At 35.6% G+C, this 18,225-nt stretch overlaps 1 protein-coding gene and 1 pseudogene across 4 annotated transcripts in view; both read right to left on the reverse strand.

Annotated features, from left to right (window-relative positions):
- Nucleotides 1-18,225, reverse strand: part of LOC145267024 (exocyst complex component 4-like) — a 195,533-nt gene that overhangs the window by 107,889 nt on the left and 69,419 nt on the right. For 2 of the 4 annotated variants that reach the window (XM_080122953.1, XM_080122951.1), the window contains 4 exons: nt 15,859-15,943; nt 14,207-14,270; nt 12,058-12,158; nt 1,680-1,697 (listed from right to left, as the gene is read on the reverse strand). In XM_080122953.1, coding sequence (XP_079979079.1) covers nt 1,680-1,697; nt 12,058-12,158; nt 14,207-14,270; nt 15,859-15,943 — 268 coding nt within the window. The remainder of the gene's footprint in view (nt 1-1,679; nt 1,698-12,057; nt 12,159-14,206; nt 14,271-15,858; nt 15,944-18,225) is intronic. The other 2 variants (XM_080122954.1, XM_080122952.1) reach the window with 1 other exon arrangement.
- Nucleotides 13,936-14,048, reverse strand: LOC145267328 (U2 spliceosomal RNA; annotated as a pseudogene).

The raw sequence follows: 18,225 nt of genomic DNA on the forward strand, positions 1-18,225 counted from the left end.
GAAAAGAGCATTAATTAATTATTCATGTTTTATGGTTCCTTATTAGCTGATTGGTTTCATTTCACTATTACAAGGATTCTATTTATGCATAGTTTCTACATTCTGCATAATTGCATAGAATTTAAGATGAAAACATTCTAGCACACCAAAATATTTATATATAAGTGCCCTTGTCGGTATGGGTGCAAAACGTTTCTACCAAACTCCTCTCTGTATATTTGATCTATAAAGTTTAAATTTGATGTATAGGGTATTTGAACTTGTAGCACAGTTTCAATTTGATTTTTAGCCAGCAAAAATTGTTGCTAAGAGGTCAAAATTGTCGACCCCTGGCAAGGTAAGTCGAATAAAACATTACTCCTGCCGTTTTTTTTTTTTTGGGGGGGGGGGTAAATGCACAAAATTAAACATAGTCGCTTAATTTTTAACCTTTCATATCGATCTGTCCTTGCTTTATGTGTAATAATTTGATTTGTCTAAGAGTTCCTTTTTCTTACAAAGGTGTACAGAAAACTATTAATAAGTGCTAAAGTTTAAGCTATTCTTATTTTAAATAATTTTCCTAACATTATAAAATAAAGACCGTTGGCCATTCATAAGTGAAACTTGGTGGGCAAGTCAGGCATACAATCCAGTTCATTTGTCTTAGACATGGTTGGATTGTAGATAAGATTTTAAAGAAAAATAATTTTTGCAAATTTGCGAAAATTTAGGATATCGTTTCGCATGTATTATTATGTAACCTATCCCGGGTTATGCTGACATGTTGAAAGTTGTGATTTTGCTGTGAAAGTTGGTTAGTGCAAAAAGAGTTCAAGGGTTAAGTTACTGACATATGTCAAACCCTGTGGATGGGGTCGACGATAGCACCCGGAATAGGTCAATCAAGTAGATGTGAGAGAGAGAACATGGAAAGAAAGAAAGAAATACAAAGAGTGAAAGAAAGAAAGGAAGATATCTTTTCTCTCGCATGCAAGTCAGTTGGTTTTCCAAGTTCGAACAGAACGGTTGAGATTTCGCTAAGATGCGTAGAAGAAAAAGGCGTAAAGACAAGTCAGCCAACAAAAGAAAATGCAAAACTGCCAAGACCCAGAAAGAATAAAACCAAGCATAAACGAGTCATTTGTTCACTTATTTGTTGTTTCCGAAGAAAGAAGTCAGGAACTGCGGTATGTCGAATGAATTACTTGTTACACACACATGAACACGCATATTAAATGAGAAGACATTATTACCACAGCCAAATACAAATACATACATAGACAGACGATCACGGCTGCGCACACACACACAGATACAGACAGACACACGCATCCACATGTATATCACACGTACATATACATATCACGCACAGCCCAAGATACATAATGAACGACATACACACCACAATATCCTATCAGTATGAGTGAAAAGGTCACAGAGTCATGTCCGTATATGGGACCCAAGTAACAGACACTTTTACCAGTGTTCGGTATTGATTAAGCAAATCATTGGACATTCATTAACAGGCATAGAATACGGTTGGATTGCAGAAAAGGGTATGAAATTTTATTAGCAATTCCATGGGTTGCATTTTGGGGTTGGTTACCCTTCATATACTAGAAGCAAAAGTGGAGAATCAATTATGTGTATTAAAAGGCATACAAGAGGGCTGCATAAGGCAAACAGGAAACACTTACTGCCTTCTTCCTCATCCACTGTGGTAGTAGTAGCAGCAGTAGTAGAGTACACAAAAGACATAATAAATGGTTAGAAAAAACAAAAAGAAACATTCAAATACAAATGGAAAATGAGATTTATCTTACCTCTATTTCAAACCGTCAAGTTCCAAGATTTCCAAAAGATGTAGTGCGTCTATTATTGTTAGCAATTAATAAATACTTCCTTTCTTTTATTAAGTAATTTTCCCCATTACTACATCTAATAATTTTTAATATTTCATTAAGACATATGAAGCACAGTATAAGAGAAATAGGAGAGGGCTTCATAAAGCCAACATTTACGTATGTTCTAGTGTATATGTGTTATTGTTTGCAATTAATCAAGATCTAATTTCTTTTATTAAGCCACTTTCCCCTATCACTAAATCTACTAATTTCTAATATTTCATTCAGACATAGGCAGCACAGTATAAGAAAATTAGGAGAAGGCTGCATAACACCAACATTTACATATTTTCTAGTATATGTATTTTTGTTGTTTGTAGTTAAGAGATTTCCTATCTTTATTAAATAACTTTCTCCTAACAATAGATCTAATAATTTCTAATTTTCCATTTAGCCATATGTAGCATGGTATATATAACTATATCATATATTAAGATGGATAGGAGAGGACTGCATAAGGCAAACGGAAACCACCTATTGCCTTCTTCCTCATCCACTGTAATAGTAGTAGTGGTAGTAATAGTACTAGACTACTTTGACTTGAATTGGATATTGAGTCAAAACCTCCCTTAGAACCTACAGCATCCTCAATGAACAAAGACTACACCAGCAGTAAAAACTATAGATCTATGAACCGGAGTAAGGTTTGACATCGGTTTTGATGGTGTCTAATCATGTCTTCAGCTGGTCTCCCGGGCGTCTTCGTCAACCTTGGAGTGGTTCTGGAACTATTGCTTCGTAAACGAACTTTCCTAGGTTGAGTCATGCCTTAATATCAATAATAGAACAAACATTGGATTATATGTAATATTTTCCTTAAGATAAACTCTGTTATCTTAGTCTATTTTGTTGACAGAAATTCACAGAAATATATACAGAGACGCCCATTTTTTTTTTTTTTTAAATGTGAGTTTGATTTCTTATAAATTTGACTTCTTATAGCTCCTAAAACATCTGGGGGTAGATTATTATATTTGGATTATTTTTTTTACTACTGATTTTATTCGGGATATTATCTGCACAACGTTTTGACCAATGCAACACCCGAGCTTCTTCAGGTGCGATTTGTTCAACTTGGAAATCTGTTAGATTCAGGAATCGGTACAGGATTTCTGTAATCGCAACTTGCTATCGTTCCATAGAATAAAGTTCATCAACCTTGGAGTGGTTCCAGAGCAATTGCTTCATGATTGTGATTGGTTGAAAGGGATGATCCTACACATTCCGATTTGGTTATCGGAGACGAAATGGTGCCAGTGGACATGCAGAATTCGGCAGAGGTAGTATTCATCAAACGCTTACAGCTTTTTGAGATTCGCAGCTCTTATTGACCAGGTTTTAAGCTATAGAGAAGGATTGCAACACATTTTTGTTCTTCTTCAATTTCTTGTAATCAAATCTCTTCCGATTCTTTGCTTCCACTTCAGTTTTTGGTCTTCCTCCTTTTTTTTCCCCATCAGGAGTCCATTGGAGCATTTGGTTAACAATTCTCTATGGAGATCAATCTTAGGGGATATCTGAGTTAGGATAAACACTGCCGATATCATCTGAAGAAATCAGAATCTCAACCCTAGGATCAATCAAATACGAGGTGCCTTAAATAAGTTTCCAGACTTTTTTCGTATGGGCACTTTTATTGATAGTACACATGTGAAACTCTAGTCTCTTTTGAAGTAATCTCCTCCGGCTGCAATGCACTTGTTGTGCTATTCCAACAACTTCTGGAGAGCCCTATGGAAGTCCTCTTGTGTGAGCGTGTCAATGACCCTCGTCACAGCCTCTTTCATTTCCTCAATTGTCTCATAACGACAGCCTCTAAGGTTTTCCTTGAGCTTAGGGGGATAATCAAAAGTCACAGGGAGCAAGGTCTGAACAATAGGGAGGGTGAGGAACTGTCTACATGCCCGTTTTAGTCAAATAGTCTTTGACAAGGATGGAGTTATGGATTGGTGCATTGTCCTGGTGGAAACGCCACTGACCCAATTTGAAGGGTGTTAGCCTCTTCCGACAGAATCTCTTCCTGAACTCCCTTAAAACTTCAACATAGTATTCCTTGTTGACTGTCTGTCCAGTGGGAACCCAGTGCATGTAGATCATGCCCGGAGCACTTGGTTGGCAATTCTCTTTGGGTATGTTCAAGCCAACCAAAATATCGGTTGCAGATTAATGACGATACTACCTATTGACTTCTTCGTTGGTAATTCCATCGCATCATTTGCTCTCTAGAAACCTTTTAATGCACTTGCCTTCAAACAACTAATTTCTTCTCTTGGCTGATTTTAAAGCGCCAAGTTTCAATTCCATATAGAAATCTGGACAAGACGTTACTATTACAAAATCTTCATTTTTTTTTTAATTTTTTGTTTTTTCAAGATCTTGAATATACAGAATTTCGGAGATGACATGCTCGTATGTGCACTTGTATTATTATTACTATCACCTGCACTGACAATTGAAATGGCAATCCCCCAGAATGATGTTATCTAAAACTGAATGTAATTAAGTACTTTTATCCATTACGCCGAAGAATATCATTTGCTGAGGCCTTACCTATCCTCTACTGTAATTCATAGTCCATACTGCTTTCCTTGTTTGTGGAGCTTCTTTAGTAGGTGAAATTGCCGATTATAGCCATTGCTTTTTGCTTGATAAAAATATTTGGTCGATGTGTTCCACAGAGCAGGTTTGGAATTTTATATAGCACTTATCTTCATAGATCCGGACATTTAATCTAATATATAAAAGGCAAATATGTGTGTGCGTGTATGTTTGTGTGCCTCACAAAACTTTCGACACAGGCGACGGATCCTGACGAAATCGGTATCGTTTTAAAGCCTAGTCCTTCGGACAACAAATATCGAAAAATTGGTCAAAAACATTTCAGTCCGTCACCCTCAACTGAGCAGTTTTGTACAAGGAGGGGTCGTTTCTTTTTGCTGACATTTTAGCAAGTCATCATCTTCTTTTCAACCGACTATGCTTAATTTCAACGTTCCGAACTTCCGGTCGGGCGATGAAGACATCGACTAAGACGTCACATTTTTTTTTAATCAACACCTCTGCCTACAGTTGTTTTGGCCCCCCCTCCACTACTGCCACTTTTTACCCCCCCTCCCCGGGTTCCTTACTGCACCACCTACACACACCTAGGCACCCCTGCTACTGTTGTTTTGATCCCCCCCTTGGGGTCCTTACTAAACCACCTAAACGCCGGGCACTCTCGCTAGTCTTCTATTATATAAATCTCAAACGTCTGTTTATGTGTATGTATGTTTGTAGGTGTCGCTAAAACTTTCAACACACATGAACAACACTGACAAATTGATATCATTTGGAAGCTCAGTCTCTCTGATGAATAATATCCAAAAATTGGCTAAAAACATTTATTTTTTCACCGTTTTTTACAAGGAGGGTTTTTTTTCGTCACCATTTTTGCAAGTCATTCAAGCCTCGCGTGAACGACGTTGCATACAACAGGTTATTTCGACCACGCTTGACGTCACGACTGCGGTTTGCTTTTTTTTCACCTCCTTTTCCTCTGGCACGTCACGGGTTCAAGCCTGCCTAATTTTTTTTTTTGAGTCGTTTTAATTCAATCTCTTTTTTTTAGGGTTTTGATTGCTCAACCAACCCCCTTACACACACCTTGACACACCCGGGCAATGCCGGGCACCCAGACTAGTTTAAAATAATTTAGAGTAGAATTGTAAGTAAGTATACATAAAACATACAAAAAAAAAAGGTTAGAAAATAAAAAGAAATAAACAGTGGAAGGTTGGAGGGAGGGCAAAGGACACCTCATGCAATCAAAACAAAACAATATCTGTACTTCTATATAAAAGGCAGTTTTTGTGTGTCTGTGTACATGTACTATTGTATTATCTATATATCTATTAAAGTGTCAATGTGTGTGTGAGGACACTTCTTAACCTATATACTTAACAAATTTTTGATCTACAGACTGGAAATTTGGTATATAGGGTATTCAGACATGTGAAAACTTTTAATCGGTTTCCATCCCCCCCCAAAAAAAAAATAGGCTGTTAAGGGGTCATGGTATTTTTAGCTATTTGTCAACTGTTTACAAAAGTGCATGAATGGTTTACATGACAAATTTTTTATCTTAAGAATAAGTAGTTTCGAAAATACTTTTTAAAGATTGTGTCAAGCTGGCCTAATGGTTATTGTACTTGACTCACTGTCTTTAGGTTTTGGTTTTGATCTCAGCTCGGGAATTTTTTTTTTTTTTCTTTTACAAGAAGTGAACAGCTAAGAAAACGCATAATACTCGCATGCACACATTTCAGTTTCTGTATGAATTAAAATAAAATATGTATGCACATTTTACCACCAGGCAACGCCGGACGGCCTGCTAGTTTATTATATTTTCTCACCAGATAAACATGAAAGGAGTGGAATATTTTTTCTTACTGGACATATCGACTACGCAACAGATATAACTGGATTACCTGGTACCAGCCATACTCATTAAGTGACACATTACAAACACAAAACGAAGAATTCTAAAAATATTAGCACAACTCAAGATTGAATGAGAATCAACAACTGTTCACACTTAACGATACTTTTATTGTCTTCAAAATCAGTTGGTTGGTTGTTTTTGTTTTACGGCATATCAACCTTTTTCAGGTTATTTAATGTCGAATCTAGTTATTTTGAGGAACTATTTTTAATGGAGTATATATTTTTTTTTTTAAGTCAGATTCTATTTAATCCATAGTTTGGACCCTAACAGGTACTACCACTCCAGGTCAGAGTGGACCTGGGAGCAATGGCAATTAAAGGGTGGATTCACTCCCCAAGGCCCGCAAGGTGAGGCCTCACCATCGGATATAGTTTTAGGTCATATCCAGGACCTTCAAAATCAGTGAAATCAACCATGGAACACATACATTAAATCCATTGCCAAGGCCGCTGGAAAAATGGTGGGATCCTTCTATTGATCCATTAGATATCTCTATCTATATAAGAGCCAGGTACGTCCAAGGATGGAGTACTGTTGCCACATCTAGGTAGGAGCTGCTAGAAAGGACTTGTCCTGCCTTGATAGAGTTCAAAATAGACTTCGTAGCCTCGTAGGAGATGTCCTTTTTTCTTCCCTGCAACCTCTATCTCGCAGAAGAGATGTTGCAAGTTTGTTTCTGCTTTATCGTTATTTTCATGGCAAGTGCTCGGCTGAGCTCCAATCTATGCCCCCCCCTCACAAAACTTTCACAAGAAACACCCATCTAGCAGAAAACACTGTCAATAATTTCCCCTACTCTTTATCTGTGCTTAAACCTAAACGTAGATTCCATGAGCAAAGTTTCTTTCTTAGAACTGCACGCCTGTGGAATTGTCTTCCGTTTTCCTGCTTTCCAGCTGACTACAATATGATTGTCTTCAAGTCTAACATAAACAAGTTTTTGATGAGCCGTTCCATATAAGTTAACAAATTTACCGAATTGCCATTACTAACGATTACTATATTGTCCAATTTCTACTGTACACTCTTTAACCCTTATCCTCGAGTGGTCTCTTGGCCTTGATAAGTGGTGATGCCTATGTAAAAAAAAAAAAAAAAAAAAAATCGATTGATTGCCTGCTCTAGTTGGGGACTCATCGTGGTGCACCAGGAGGAAGCTTCACATGTCTCCTATAGTGACTTAGTCCACAATACATTGCAGTTTACATTGCACTGTAGAGAAATTGCTGTTGATTTTATAAAATTATTTTTCTATAATGGCTTGAATTAAAGTTAAAAATTCAAAAGTCAAGTATCACGGTTCAATTGTGATCTAAACAGAAACATTCATTTCGAATGCACTCCTGACTTATCAAAGAACCTACTGTTGATTTTATATACTGGGCCTTTCTGCTTGTGCAGTGATAAAACTTCTCTAATGTACTTTTGATGTTAGATTGCATAGGGGGGTTAACTTTAGTCAAAATCAGACTGTTCCTTCCTTAATTCAATTTCTAATACTTATCAGAGGCATTCCAATTTAAAACCTATCTAAAAACACTCCTAGACGCAAAGTATATTTGTGGGGAATTTAAAAAAATTCGGCCCAGCCATTTCAGAGTTCATAGGAAATAACCCCCCACACACACACACACACACAAAGTGCCTTTTACATATATATGTTATATATGTAGAAATTGGAACTGATATACAACATTGATCTTTTTTATATTAACACATTCTTAGCTGTTAGATATTTTAATATTTGCATGCCCATTTCATATACAGTAGAACCCCGGGATATCGCATTAATCCATTCTGGGATTGAGATCGTATGAGGAAATTGCTATATGGCGGAGTCTAAGAGAAATTTTTACAGTACATATTAAAAATTAGTAACAAAATGCAGTACAATATATAATACACATGTATATAATAAAATAACATTATAAATAATACCATAAGGCGGGGCAAATACTGTAACCAGGAGGCCGGAAAAACATTGTATTCCACATCGTAATCGGAAAAAAACGTATCCCGAAGTTCTACTGTATTCATATTTGTACAGAACATCTCTTCAGTACTGGTGCTCGCTTTAAAGTTGTAAATATAAGCTGTTAAATGTTTAAAAAAAAAAAAAAAACGGAGCAATAGAGTTGTAAACGCATCAAGACTAACTGTATTATGATGTCTTGATGGCAAAACTTTAAAAATTTTTAACTTCGTATGTTGCTATCATCACGTATTGTTTTCAAGTTATTGACTAACTCGGTTGAGAAGAGAGCAGTCATGTTCTTTTATGTGTTGGCAAAATGCATGGTGAACCTGCAGAAAAGTGTTGTTATAGTAAAACCAATGTAACAAGAAACGCCCATCCAGCTACAACCATTGTCAACAATTTCCCAGACTCTCTATCTGTGCCTAAATCTAAATGCAAATTCTATGAGGGAAGCTTCTTTTCTAGAACTGCCCACCTGTTTTCTAGCTGACTACAACAGTCATTTCCAATCCAATTTAAATGCGTTTTTGATGAACTGTCCCCTTAAACAATCAGATTTTGTGACACCAACAACATTTTACTTGCAAGGAAAAAAAAATAGACAATAGAATTCATTTGCTCTCTGAAGATGGATTTGCTATAATCCAAAATTATTAAAAAATGTTTCAACTTTAAAAAAAAAAAAAAAAAGAGAAATTTTTCTTCCTTGTTTTAATATCTTTGCATCTTTAATGTGTTCTTAAATCTGTTTATTCAAGGTTATTTATTATTATTGTCTGCAATATATTTTTCCAAGCTGCATTCAAACTGTTTTTCATCCTTCTTTTAATAAAATATTTTTGCATCTTTAACGTGTTCTAAAAACAGTTTCATCTGTTATTCAATATTTTTGAACAAATAATTTTTTTTTTATTATTGTCAGCAATACATTTTTCCAAACTGCATTCGAACTGTCATCTATAATATAAATCTCACCTGTCTGTTTAAATGTATGTTTGTATGTATGTTTGCCTAAAACTTTCGACAGATTTTCACGAGATTTGAAGCTCGACCCTTTAGACGACAAATATTGAAAAATTGGCTAAAGATATTAATTCCTTCACCCTCAACTGGGTACTTTTCTACAGAGAGGGGTCGCTTTTTTTTGCTGATATTTTCGAAAGTCATCCTCACTTTTCGATTGATTAGCCTAAATTTAAACCTTCTCCACTTCCGGTTTGGCGATGGATGCAACGGCAAAGACGTCACATTTTTTTTTTTTTCCACATTATTTCCTGTTTGGGCTCGAGCCTGCCTCCCTGCTACCACTTTTTTTTTTTTTTTGCTTAACACACACCTCCAAACACCCAGGCTAGTCTATAATATTTCTTTGTCCTGTGTGTTAGGCCTGTTTTTAAAGTGTCTAGCATAATAATTAGTTCTTAGTTGCTAGACATCATAATTTGAATTCATGTAATCATGCTCACATAAAACATCTCCTCGCTATATATGCTTGTTTTAAACTTATAACTATAATCTGTTAAAAGCTAAACAGTAAAAGGCAGTTGTAACCGCACAGAGACTAACTCTACCTCATGATGCATCAAAAATCAAAATATTGAATTTCAAGTGAAACCAATAATACCTATTTAATTGTCATGTCGCAATAATGAACATATCCAAAAATTATACGGTCCTGGATATGACCTTAAACTATATCCGATGGTGAGGGCCCCAGCTTGCAGGCCTTAGGGAGTGTGGAGCCACCCTTTAATTGCCATTGCTCCCAGGTCCACTCTGACCCGGAGTGGTAGCACCTGTTAGGGTCCCAACTATGGGTTAAATAGAATACGACTTAAAAAACAAATATACTATATTAAAAAATTGTTCTTCAAAATCACCAGATTCGGCATTAAATAACCTGAAAAGGGTCGATATGCCATAAAACAAAACAACCAACCAACCAAAAATTATGAAAAACGATAAGGTAAAAAATTAATTATTAATGAAAATAGTTTTCGAAGACAATTATCGAACACTTGAGTTTTGCTAAATTGACCTAAGATTTTCAAAAAGTGAGAAGGTAGAAAATTAAATCCAATACAATTACTGATTTTGTTCTAAATTCCCGATTCTGATGCAATTACCAAATCTAATTCTTTTTTTAAATTTCTAAATATCAAGTGATAAAGTTATTTAAAATTATTGGACTAATGTGTGCAAGCGTTATTTCTCTTTTAAAATAAATTTATAAATGAATAGCAGTGCTTCGTCATCATAAGTCAACAAACATTTGACATTTTTCATAAATAATTGAACCTAGGAATTTTTTTTTAGTAAAAAAAAAAAAATCATAAACAAGAAATTCGTTTTAAGAGAAAATAAAGAAGCATTCCCTTCCCCAATTATCCACTGTTACGTTCAATAACTTGTAGTGACATTCACCCGGGGTGGGTTGAGGGTTCTTCTTTGTTATTGTAGCAAAATTTTGAAATTCAAAATATTGAATTTCAAGTCGAACCAATGATATCTACTGAATTGTCATGAAGCAATAATGAACATATCCAAAAATTACGAAAAAAACGATAAAGTAGAAAATTAATTATTAATGAAAACAGTTTTCAAAAACAATTGGCAAAAACTGAGTTTTGCTAATTTTGCATAAGATTTTCAAAATATGATAAGGTAGAAAATTGATTATTAATGAAAACAGTTTTCAAAGACAATTGGCAAACACTTGAGTTTTGCTAAATTGACCTAAGATTTTCAAAAAGTGATAAGGTAGAAAATTAATTCTTAATGAAAATTGTTTTCAAAGACAACTAGTGAAAATTGAATTTTGTTAAATAAAAAAAACAACAACAACAAAAAAAAACAACAAATCTCAAATCATCGCATGTGAAAACTAAAAAGTTATTGTTTTCTGTAATTTTTGGATATGTTCATTACTATGACATGACAATTCAGTGGATACTATTGGTTTTACTTAAAATTCAAGGTTTGATTTTCAAATTTCACTACAATGAAGACTTTTTTTTTTAAAGAATTCTTTATGCTGGAGAGTTTGTCCTTAAAAAAGATTTGTGGCTTGTTGAGATGAAGTTGGCAGATCGATTTTTTAAGCAAAAACAATATTACATACTTAATTATCATGCCGAAAATAGTAATATATCCAAAATTTACAAAAAGTCATTGAGTAGAACAACTACTATTCTGTTTTTAGTAAAAGAAAAAAAAGTCTGCCACAAAAATTCAAAAACGTAGAAAAATAATTACAAGTAAAAATAAAATTTATCATATTTGTTAATGTAGAAAAGTTCTTAAAATCCAGGGGAGGTAACTGTGGTCTATGATTTTGACAAAAGTTGTAATCTGCCATTTCAAAATAGAAAATGGCAGACCGTGAATAAATATGTGATTTTTGGTGGGAAAAAAAGTTTTAGCAGATCTTCTACTCAAATCATTTTTCATAATTTAAAATAATTTTTTTTTTGCTAATTTCGCCATACCAGGTAAGTACGTAAAAAGCATTTAACGAAATACCATTATACTGCAGAAGCACTGATCGATCATCAAAAGTCAGAAAAAAGAAAAAGAGAGATTAAATTCAACGTAATACAGAAATAAAGAGGAAGATTATAACGAGGGACCGTTTCACGCAGTGTAGGTAAATATTTCCAGTAAATGCATAAAAATTACAATTAAAAAAAAAAAAGAATGAGTTTTACCTTTCGTGGCTGAAGAAATACTACTCGACACGTTGTAATGAACTTGGTCCAAAAAGATAGTCTTTACAAAGTCTGTGACGAATGCCTGCAGACTGGAAGATCTGTCAAAGAATTAAAGAAAAAAACAACAATGTTTTTTGTAAATAAAAAATTTGGTAAAACCTGCTAAACTTTAAAAATGGAAAACATCGGAATTTGCTACAAATAATTAAGAAACTTGGCCTTTGGCAAGCAAAGACCATATGTGGGGGCGACCCCACATATAAGACCTTGGTCAATGTCACTATCCAGCTCCCCTACTCCCTGGGGAGTTGGTCCCCATTTCCCCTCCACTCCTCACTTTAAAAATCGGCCTTGAGCCTAATTTGCTCAGTGGGGAAGCAAATAAATACCTCAAAGTGTAGTATCTGTTCCGGCAGATACTGCAAGCAAAGACCATATGTGGGGGCAACCCTACATATAAGACCTTGGTCAATGTAGGGGCAGCCCTTCATACCAATTGTCACTATCCAGCTCCCCTACTCCCCGGGGAGTTGGTCCCCATTTCCCCTTCACCCCTCACATAAAAAATCGGCCCTGCTAGTAAATAATAAAAAACACATACAAATAATTAAGAAATAATATCAAGAAAAAATATTTTTAAAAAAGTCATCTTATGATTCTTATACCATTCACTGGACAAAGCGGGGGAGGGCAGAACGGTAGCTCTAGATATATCTAAGGCTTTTGACAGGGTATGGCATGAAGGTCTCCTCAGGAAAATTAGATCATATGGTATCACTGGTAGAATACTTAACATAATTAAATCCTTCTTAGATAAGAGAAAAATCCAGGTTGTTCTCGACAGTCGTACATCTAAACAATATGATATAAATGCAGGGGTGCCTCAGGGTTCTATCCTTGGACCTCTATTGTTCCTGATATTCATAAATGACCTCCCCAACAAAATTGCCTCTGAGATGGGTATATATGCTGATGACACTACACTCTATGGTAGGCACGACAGGAAGACGAATGAACACATTTCTAAAGAAATGTCAGAAACACAAGAGGAAGACCTCCAATCTGTAGTGGAATGGGGACAAAAATGGATGGTTGCGTTCAATGCCGCCAAGACTAAACTAGTTTCATTCAATAATTACAAGAAACCCTATAGCAATGGCCAACAACTCTTTATCTGAGAGTACATCTTTCAAACTCCTTGGCCTAACGTTCACAGGAAACATGAGTTGGAACAATTACATTGAAGGCATTGCCAGGGCCGTTGCAAGAAAGGTGGGCTCTCTCTACCGTGCTAGACAACTACTAACACCCGAAAGTATCCTGTACCTCTATAAGGCCACCATTCGCCCATGTATGGAGTATTGCTGTCAAACTGGGCTGGTGCATCTGCTACTAGTCTCTCGCTCCTTGACAAGGTTCAAAAGAGAGTCGCCAATCTGATAGGCCCTGAACTGGCATCTAAGCTTCAGCCTCTGTCCCATCGACGAAATGTTGCATCCCTCTGCCTTTTCTACAAGTATTTTAGTGGTGAATGCTCTGATGAACTGCAATCACATGTGCCCCTACGACGTGAGCACCCTCGACAAACCCGACAGGCTGCTAAATCCCACCCCTACACTGTAGAGATCCCTAGATGTAAAAGATCTTTTTACTCCAATAGTTTCTTCCCCAGAACTGCTAGACTCTGGAATTCTATTCCAGGTCCCTGCTTCCCCAACAGTACTGACGTGCAGAAGTTCAAGTGTAACGTGAACCGACATCTTGCTGCCCAAATCCCTACATAGTACCGCAGTAGTTGTTGCCCCTGATAGTACCTATTTACTATGCCTCCCCACGGGACACAGTTAGATACAAGGGTCGTTTTTTAACGTGGAGAAAAGGTACAAAAATAAAAATTGTCTCAGTCGTGAAGGATTTCTCCTCCACCGAAAGAGAACAAGAAAAACAGATACTACACTTTGATCTTGACCAAAAGGCCAAGAAAATAGTTGTTGCCCCTGATAGTAGCCCCCTACACCAAAGTGGCAAATTGCCTTGTTTGGGGTGAAAATGTAATAAAAAAAAAAAATGATTCTATCAAAAAGTTTATCTGAACACTCTAACACTCTATGAATTCAATTATAATAAAATAGAAATGTTTACATACCCAGGTGTGCAACCCATTGCAGTTTCAATTTCTTTGATGAAACTCTCCAATGTTGTATATATAGCTGGAAAAAAAAAAAAAAGAAGAATATTAAATATCTTATAACAAGCTGCGCGTGCATGGTCCCCCTCTGGTGCTGCATGCGAGATGACGCCACAAAACAAAAAAACAGTGAAGAAATAATGAATGTGAGAAATGTGAAGGGCCAATGTTGCCTTTTTCAATGGATGGGCAGAATTTATGGAGTAAAAAGTATCATTTTTTTGCAATTTGGGGGCATTTATAACCCCCTTTTGAGCTCCTGGGAATGCCGAATCCCAGCAAAAATGGATAAACGGTGCAGTTTCACACCGTAAGACATGTATATTTGAATTCAGCACCATGGAAAAACCACTATATAAACATAAATATCAAGTTTTTGAGTAATATGAAAAAAGAGCTCCAAAAAGCATGTTTTTTTAGCCCTAAAAGTCCCAGAGGGATGCGAACCAGAACTTTGCAAGGGTCACCCATACTGAATTTATATTAAGAACAATGGCCTCCACATTTTGGCCAAATTTCAGAAAAATCTAATGGATGCGGCAGAAGTTATGGGATAAAAAGTGTCATTTTTTTGCAATTTGGGGGCATTTATAACCCCCTTTTGCCGAATCCCAGTGAAAAATGGATAAACGGTGCAGTTTCACGCCTTAACACATGTATATTTAAGTTGAAAAACAACTATATAGTAAAACATATAAAATTTTTGTTGAGAAATATGAAAAAAGAGCAAAGAAAAGAGGCGTTTTTAGCACTAAAATTTTGCCAGGGTCATCCATTCTGGATTTATATTAAGAACAATAGGCTCCACATTTTAGCCAAGTTTCGGGAAACTCTAATAAATGGATTAAAAGTTACAGGGCAAAGTGTGTCGACTTATAATGATCACATTTTTTTTCTAAAGGCAAGTGTCATTTTTTGCAATTTACCCACTCCCCAACACACACACACACACACATCAACACCATTAACTTCAAATACATCAATAATTCTTGGCCTTGAAGAAAAGATCATAGTGTAGTATATGGACACTACTTTCATAGAAATGTTAATAAATTGATACTTTTATTGGTTTTGTGATGTAGCCGTGATGAACGCTGGTAGTTTCTCGTCAGCAAAATACACAAATGCGTTTTTTTAGGAAAATATAAAAATATTATTTTATTTCTTGCTCTGTGTGCACACGCCCAAGCTATAGACGGAGAGGAGAAACAGGAGGGGGCAAATCAACAGCGGGCTCGTCTAATGTTGCTTTCTGACTGCTAGCTTGTGTTTTCCCTTCTGATATATATATATGTAACCTGCTCTCTAACAGATGTTCTGACTCCCACAGCTGTGAGGGTCAATAACTTGACCTATCTGGCGACATCAGTTTTGACAGCTTCACTCCCATCACTTTTTGGCTACTGACGGTCGTGTGTGTCCAGTTTCAACATGCAACAGTTTTTGTCAACAAAAAAAAAAAATGAATTTTTTGCGCTATCCTGAAAAACAGCAGCTTCATCAAAATTGTTAATTAAATATGTTTCTTATTCCGTGGAATTTCCTTGGGTCCTGCTGGTATATATATTAATTAAATATTTCAAGGAAGGGGAATAGGAGTCGTAACTCACCTGTGATGTTGTGCGCGCGAGGTTTGCAGACAAACTGGTGCTTGGCTGTGTCCATTGGATTATCAGTTCCACCAAGTAAATCAGTCTGTGAAAAAAAAAAATTAGAAAATCTCAAGAAACAATGGATACGTTCTGAAAGTCTAGCCATACTGATGAGAGGTAATACTTTGAAACTTACTTTTAAGCACATAATAATATTTAAATAAAAAATATTTAAATAATAAATTAATAACAAATAATACGTCCCAAATTATGGGGGCAACTAAAATGTAAACAAAAGGCAGATAACTTCTCTCTTAAGAGCGCTCAGGGAGCGAGAAGAGAGAAGAAAAAATACTACAGAATCGCTAATAAAAAAATAAATACATCAACAATATATATATATATATATATATAATTATAAATAATTATAGATAAAATTAATTATTATTATTATTATTAATAAAATTAATTATTATTATTAATAAAATTAATTATTATATATCTACAGACACTAGTGTTTCCTGCTTATGCAATCATCAGTGTAGGAGATGTCGATTAACGCTGGTCGAAAATTTCGAACTCTGCAATAAAACAACTTTTGACTCCATTATATATATAAAAGTGACCTTGCCTATCTACCTGTCTGAGGAACGGTTTCTACCAAACTACTATGTCAATTTTTGGTCTACAGATTTGAAACTTGATATAAAAACAGATTAGGACCTTGATTTGTTCTTAAAGGAAAAAAAATAACTGCTAAGGGGTCAAAATTAAAAATAAATGGAACTTGGCAGTTTAAGTCGACTTAAAATACCCTTATACACATGAGCAAATATACGTTTATATACATTAAAATTTAATGCTTTCTTATCCGTTTGACAATCGCTCAAACAGTAACAACTAAGATTGGAGAATTAAGTGTTTTGTTTCAATTCCAGCTGATGGCGGCCAAGTCATTTTTTTTTTTTTAACTTTTGAAATCATTACTACATATTGGGAACAATATAATAATGATAAAGTTCAAAACCGATTTCGAAACCTAGTAGATGATGCTCTTTTCTCTTCCCTGCAACCTCTTTCCCACAGAAGGGATGTGGCGAGCCTGTTTTTGCTTTAAAATTATTTTCATGGCAAGTGCTCGTCTGTGCTCCAATCTATAGATAGAACAGGGACAGGTTTGCAACGTCTCTTCTGTGGGAAAGAGGTTGCACGGAAGAGAAAAGGGCATCACCTACCAGGTTTCGAAGCCGGTTTTAAACTCTATCAAGGACCTAGAAAAGGGCATCATTTACTAGGTTTCTAAATCGGTTTTGAACTTTATCATTATTATATTGCACCCAATATGTATCAAAGCAGGATTGGTAACTCTGAGTAGCTTTTTTTTTTTTTTTACATAGGAGTCACCACTTATCAAACTTATTTTCACATTCCAGTGACCAATTTTATTTCTCTGAACAATAGATAGGGTGCGCTGAGCAGCTCCTGCCCAGATGTGGCAGCAGTACTCCATTTTAGGATGCATTTGGCTTTTCTACAGACAGAGAATTGCATCGGCAGTGAGATAAGTCTATCATAGCTTGTAGGACTACATAAACAATTTCTGCAGTTGATGTAAAGGCAATGTACATGAAGTATTGAAATCAAATTCGTTTAGTGAAAATCTAATCTATATATATATATATATAAAAGCGAAAATGTGTGTTAGTGTGTGTGTGCATTTTTTGAGTATGTCCGCCAAAGGCTTTTTTTGCTGGGATTCTCCGGGGGGGGGGGGGGGGTGTTATACTATTTCTTATAACTTTTTATATGCTACCTAGATCATAATATGTAACCCGAAACGACGTCGTAAAAATCTTTTATTTCAGCAACTTTTATCTTACAAAATTCGCGCCGTGAATTTGTTTTCTCTCTGCTGCTCCTCCTGCTGCTATGGCATGAGATTTGACCTATAAAACCACCTGGATTTATAAAGACTTATTTTCGACTCCTCTAAAGCTACTGCCTTCACAGTGTTATGTTATGTCATCAGACTACTAACCTCAAGGCTTTGGGTTCGAGCCTACCTTCATCCTAAAACTTTTGTTTGTTTTTGTTTGTTTTTTTTTATAATATTTAAACAGGATTATTACTTTTAGTTTCCATCTACACCCGCCAACATACACACTCGTTTTTTTTTTTGTTTTTTTTCCATCACGTTTTCCTTTTTTAGTTTTTGTTTTAACATCGTTCGTTTGCATCACGTTCGTGTTTTTTTTATAATATTTAAACAGGGTTATTACTTCGCTTATTCTATTGTTTTGATTTACCCCCTCCCCAACATACACAACCTCTAAACACCCGGGCAACGCCAGGTACCCACTGCTAGTCTAATATATAAAAGCCAAA

This window comes from Euprymna scolopes, chromosome 42, assembly GCF_053919585.1.
Source record: "Euprymna scolopes isolate OS-2025 chromosome 42, ASM5391958v1, whole genome shotgun sequence".
NCBI lineage: Eukaryota > Metazoa > Mollusca > Cephalopoda > Sepiida > Sepiolidae > Euprymna > Euprymna scolopes.